The 6,286-nt window shown below is 37.5% G+C and overlaps 1 protein-coding gene across 1 annotated transcript; it reads left to right on the top strand.

The window, feature by feature from the left end:
- The first annotated feature begins 753 nt into the window (after nt 1-753).
- LOC142628572 (uncharacterized) lies at nt 754-1,182 on the top strand. The gene has a single exon (XM_075802642.1). The coding sequence runs from the start codon at nt 754-756 to the stop codon at nt 1,180-1,182; it is 429 nt and encodes a 142-aa protein (XP_075658757.1).
- The last annotated feature ends 5,104 nt before the right edge of the window (nt 1,183-6,286 follow it).

Raw genomic sequence — 6,286 nt, 5'->3', positions numbered from 1 at the left:
GGAGGAAAGATTCAAAGAATACAACATATTTTCAACTGCCCACAAGGGTGGCGCCCGCCATGTTTGACTTGACAAGAAAAAATATGTAAAATATAAAATATTTATTTTGTTTTGACCAACTAAAATAAAGATTGGAAGAGTGGTGGTCTAGGGAAGTGTGGTGGTCTAGCACAACTAAAATAACCTTAATTTTTTATGGTTTCAAGTCAAGGGAAGAGTGGTGGTCTATCACTCTTTTGGAACCAAGGGACTGATATATCTATTCAAGGCTCTACATGATGGTACATTGATGCGATAATTGATAGTGGAGGGACCATAGGTAGATGGCGATTCACTAGCTTTTATGGTCAGCCGGAGACAAGTAGAAGAGAGGAGACGTGGTGGAAGCTTGAGTGCCTTGGTCGTACCAACACCCTGCCTTGGATATGCATGGGTGATTTTAATGAAATTTTATATGCTGATGAGACTATCGGTGGCAACTATAGACCGGAAAGACAAATGAATCAGTTTCGTATGGTGCTGAACTGATGCTATTTCCGAGACTTGGGATTCATAGGCCCTCAGTTTACCTGGCATAAGCTTTTTGCTAATGGTAGGTATATTCGGTCAAGGTTAGATAGAGCTTTGGCCTCCACCAGTTGGGTTGGTAAGTTCTCTAATGCTAAATTATATCATATCTCAAATTCTGCTTCTAACCATAGCATTCTTAGCCTTCGGTTAGGACTTGTGACAGCCTCTTTTAGAAATCAAGCTATGCAATTTCGGTTTGAGGCCATGTGGCATCGGGATTCAAAATGTGCAGAGGTGGTTTCAGAGGCATGGGAGAGAGGATTGCTGGCTAGTTCGGGTTGCCCATTGAGTAATTGTTTGCAGGCTTGCAGAGAGGACCTATCGGTTTGGAATAAAAGGGAGTTTGGACATGTGGGTCGTCGGATATCTCAGCTGCAGAAAAAGCTTCAAATATTGGAAACTTCTGGGATAGCTTCTAGTGATGAGCTTCGAGTAGCTAGAGCAGACCTGAACACTTGGCTGGACACCAAAGAGGTCATGTGGAAACAGCGTTCTCGTAACACTTGGCTTAAGCTAGGAGACAAGAACACTAGCTTTTTCCATACCAAGCCTACTCATAGGAAGGCGTGGAATTCCATTTTCGGGTTGACTGATCAGTTTGGTGTATGGTAGAAGGACCCTTGGGTTATTGAGGCAATAGCTATCACTACAAAAAAACTGGCCTATTGCGGCGGGCCAAAACCACCACAAAAGCCCAAAAACCGCTGCTAAAGGTCCATTTGGCCTACTGTGGCGGTTCTACCCGCCAGCCTTGCGGTGCTGCAATAGCTCTATTGCAGGAGTAACAAAAAGCGCCGTTGTAGATACACCTTTTAGCGACAGTTTTGGTTTATTGCGGCGGGCATAAAACCACTACCATACGACGTTCGAATTCGTGTCAATTGACTTTTAGCGGCGGGTTATGTACGCTGCTATAGGTAATCAATTAAAATGGATTAATTGCACTTTTAGCGGCGGGTGAAAACACCACTATATGTGCATACCTTTAGCAGTGGGTGGACATGCCGCTATATGTGCGTACCTTTAGCAGCGGGTGGACATGCTGCTATATGTGCGTACCTTTAGCAGCGGGTGATAAGCGCCACTATAGGGTTTCATTTAATACATAAAATGTGCACCTATTGCGGCATTTTTTGACCGCCACTATAGGTTTTTTTTCCCCCCAGTGGGCTTTAAAACCACTGTTTGCATCAAATATATTGTTCAAACCTGTTAGAAAGAACTTGTAATAGTTTTAGCTCTACTAACACAATCCCACAAATGTAATTAATTAACAACACCACAAATGTCATAAAAGTAACGTAATATTAACATAGAAATATATTATCAAATACATAACGTTGTTTATAACCACCATCATAAGATTAACAAAAAAAGATGTGGTCCTTCGAATAAAACAACTGCTCAAATTAAGCTAATACTATAATCAAAGTTCCAAAGTGTTTGAAAATATCCTTCAACACTTGCAAAAAACGGGGTTGTTCTTCCATAGTTCTTTGTATACAAAAAAGTCCTCGAACACCAAGATAAAACTTATAAGCTGCTTGGTTGATAGGATGCGGCTGATGATTTTTGGAGAGCTGGAGAATGTTAGACCGAAGGAACATCCTATATACAAAGTATGATTACTCAATAAGTCCGTATAAATGGAATAGAATGACAAGAAAATATTACCAAGGCAAAAAATGGGAACAAGTTAAATGAAGACATGTCTCTTATGTTTTAAACCTCTAAAAGTCATTTTAAAATTGACATGTCTCTTTTTAATATGACTTACTCTTTTTTGATTAATATAACTAATTCACTTAATGATAATTGGGATGAATTTATATTAATTCATAGAGTAGAGCCCTAGTTAAGAAAAAGAGTCACTACACAAAACCATTACTTTGATTATTTACTTTAAACCCCAAATTTTATGGCTTATTCAATTTTAAGCTATAAGCCCAACTGTTAATATATTTAACCAATAATTGACATAAGTAAAAATAGATAAACACAATAGCAATCCCAATCACAAAAGAAATGAAGCACTCACAACAACAACAAAGTGCTTACAAAGAGAAAAACATTGATTAAGTCTTTGTTAATATACCAGATTGCATTGGGGAGAAATTTGTTGCATTTGTTGAAGTATGCGAGCCATTCTTTGCTCCATTTCTTCTAATTGACTAAGTCTTTCCTTCATTTCGTCAAAACTTGCTAGTTTCTCCTCCATAGTAGCCATGGAAGCCTTCAGTTGTGCAACTTCGTTGTCCTTTGCTTGACTTGAGCGTATTTCAATGTCCGTGAGAGCACTCTTGCTACTTCGACCACTTGGGGTTGGATCAAATCCTACCCTACGGATACGATCTTTGCGCTCCTTACCCATCACTTTGGCAAACACATCATCTGTTGACCATGCAATACTACCACTTTTGTTAGATGACTGCAATTGATTCGAAGGCTCAACCAACAATTCCTTCATTTTGTCCTGATATTTGGGTTTGAACAAAGAAAAAAAAGGTAGAAATCATATAGTTAAAATGACCACACAACATATATATACATATATATAGGATGGGACAAGAAAGCACCAATATGTATCAATAACCCTCAAGAGAAAATTGACAATCTACAGGCAACTCACCACATGAACCTCTCAAAAAAAAAAAAAAAAAGGAAGTCATATACATCCACTGGGTATGTTGTAATATAACAAAGGAACTAAACATAGAGGCCTCAACTCAGTAAGAATAACATTTCCACAATGAAATGGAGTTTGCTATGTAATCCAACAATCAAATGACCCCACAATAAAAAGGAATGCGTATTGGCTAACATCAAATTGAAATATATCAATTTAAAAATTAAAAGAATCATTAATAACAATTATCATTGATTCAAAATAGTTACACAAGTGTTCAAACAACCACATGGGATTTCATCTTATGCTTGGTTTTTGTCAAAAAAGACATGCTGGTTCAAAAGTTATATACAATATTTTGCAAGACTTCTAAGACTTGAATTATTTGGACAAAGCTCATCTTTGAGACAACTTTGTAGGGAAAAACTATAATATTGTTTCTTGAATATCTATTTTGTTTACCCCCAACTACAATGGAGAAATTACTCACCATTTTTTCTTTCACTACAGGATTAACTGCAGATCCATCTTTACGAGTATGTAGTATTTGATATAATACTGCACGCTCTACAGGACGTCCATCCGTTTTTGCCTACATTATGAACAACATATTTATGTAATGATGAACATTGGTTCCACATAAACTTTAGGAGAAGCTGAAATCATTTAAAAAATAGTCATAATACTTATTACATTTTTTGAAAGAAAAAAAGGAAGTTGCAAGAGGTGTAGAACTCTATTTTCACCACTGATGATATCAGGATTGAAAGGAACCTAAGGGGTGAGATTGAAATGTTAATGCATCAAGAGGAGATAATGTGGGCACAAAAGGCTAGGAGGAATTGGACAGTTTATGGTGATAGAAACACTAGGTTCTATCAAACAGTGGTCAAGCAGAGGAGAGCTAGGAATAGAATAATTCATCTGAAAAGTATCAATGGAGATGTGTTGGACAAATTAGAGGAGATAAAGCAGCATTTGGTTGACCATTTTCAAGAGCAGTATTATGATCCTGAAGTTAGAGATGTTCAATCCATTTTGCAGGAGTTGGAAACCTTACCTATACCTAAATTGGATCAAAACCAGCAACAACTTTTTTACAGACCTGTGACTGATGAAGAAATAGTGTGGGCTATCCATCAACTTATCCCTTAGAAAGCTCCTGGACCTGATGGGATTCCAGCCTTCTTTTATCAGGAGCTTTGGAGCTTAGTCAGACAGGATGTCTTTAATTTTGTTCATGCTTTTTTCCATTTTGGTACACTCCTTAAATCCCTAAACCAAACCTACCTCACCCTAATTCCAAAAATCAATTTTCCTGAGGAGGGAGGAGGACTTGGTATTAAAAATTTAAGTTCCTTAACCAAGCTATGGTGGCTAAGTAGTTCTGGAGAATTCAACATAGCCCCAATTCTTTATTAGCAAAAACCTATAAGGCTAAGTATTTTCCTAGAACCTCCTTGCAAGAGTATAGACCTAAGCCACACCATTCTTGGTCATGGAAGAACATTGATGTCCCTCAATCCCCTCTTTTGCATCAAGGTAGATGGTTGGTCAGTAGGGGTTTCCAAATTTCCCTAGCCCACCCTGACTGGTATCAAACTTCACAGCAGAAATTAAGAGATAACAACCTAATAGGTGGGACTATGGCTGATCTAATTGACCAGGAGGCTGGCTTGTGGAAGGTGGACTTGATTAAAACACTATATCAAACACCAATTGCTGAGGAAATCTTGCAGACCTCTATTTCAAAAATTGCCAACATGGAGGATAAGTTGATTTGGAAATTTTCGAATTCTGGTGACTATAAAGTTAATAAGGCTTATTGTTTACTACAACAGGCTAATCACCTTTCTTACAAGGCCAAGGACCTAATGGTATTCATTGCTCTGTCTGGAAAATGTTGTGGAAAGTGAAACTACCTTTGAAAGTCTTAAATTTTATTTGGAAACTTCTACATGACAGCTTACCGATGTTTGAGAAGCTTAGAAGCAGGGGAATTTCAGTTTCCAATGTTTGTCTCATGTGCAATGAAGAAGGGGAATCTGTCAATCACTTATTCCTTCAATGCATGTTTACTAGAGCTATTTGGCATGGATCAATTCTAGGAATTAGAACTTCTTTTTTAGAATCCAATTCTGTGGTACATTGGGTGGTTTTTGCCATGATTGATAGAGTTGCTTCTGCTAGTACAGGACATGGTGTTTTTGATGACAACAAAATGTTCTACCTGCTGTCTATGTTCACCATTTTGTGGTTCATCTGGAACCACAGAAACCAGGTTCTTCATCAAGGGAAAATTCCTAATCCTAAGGAAGTAATTCTAATTGCACAATCTTTTATTTGCAAGTATCAAGAAGAGTTTGCCAAGGAGAGGACTCCAAGTATTTTTTCAAGATATTAGGAGAAAGATTTCACAAATCACAATTAGGAGATACTCTTAAAAGTAGCTGCTTATAAGAATAAAAAGTCCAAGAAGTGTGGTTTTGCATTTGAAGCTTTGTACGTGGAAGGAATCACTATCTTTGCAGGAGGCAACAGCTGTGGAAGGAAGCAGAAATACTCAACACTACTGGAGGCTGTGAGTGAAGCTGTCTTTAAAGCTAAGGAGTTGGGGTTCACTAAAATGTTAATTTTGAGTACTAGTAAGAAGTTTGGCATGCTTTGCAACCATTATAGGAAGCTTGATTGGCTGGAGAAGACTCTACACTTTGATCTGATGCAGTTATCACAACAAGGAATCCTTGTAAATCACCTTCTAGTTCCTAGTGTGGTCATTTCTCATGTTTTGGACTTAGCTTATATTACCACCTCTTTCCCAGTTCATCATTGTAGGCTAAATTCTAGTTATGCCACATGAACTTAGCTGTATGGTTTTTTTGTTGCAATGAATGTTTTCTCTGGTATCAAAAAAAAAAAAAAAAAAAAGGCCGCTGCATGCGAAGAGCTCACAAAAAAAAAAAGAGAGTAACTTTATAACTAAAACATACCTTGAATTGAGCAATAATTAAGAAACTCAACTCACATAAAACAAAATCCAAATGAAAATGGATAGCCCAAAAAAAAAATCAATTATACAGCCATGAAACA

Source organism: Castanea sativa, chromosome 3, assembly GCF_040712315.1.
Source record: "Castanea sativa cultivar Marrone di Chiusa Pesio chromosome 3, ASM4071231v1".
Lineage (NCBI taxonomy): Eukaryota > Viridiplantae > Streptophyta > Magnoliopsida > Fagales > Fagaceae > Castanea > Castanea sativa.
The sequence above is the reverse complement of the archived record's forward strand: the minus strand, read 5'-3'. Positions and strand labels throughout refer to the sequence as shown.

Bases quoted from the DNA above. Each gene is read 5' to 3' on its own strand.
- LOC142628572 (XM_075802642.1), top strand. From the start codon at position 754: ATGCAATTTCGGTTTGAGGCCATGTGGCATCGGGATTCAAAATGTGCA.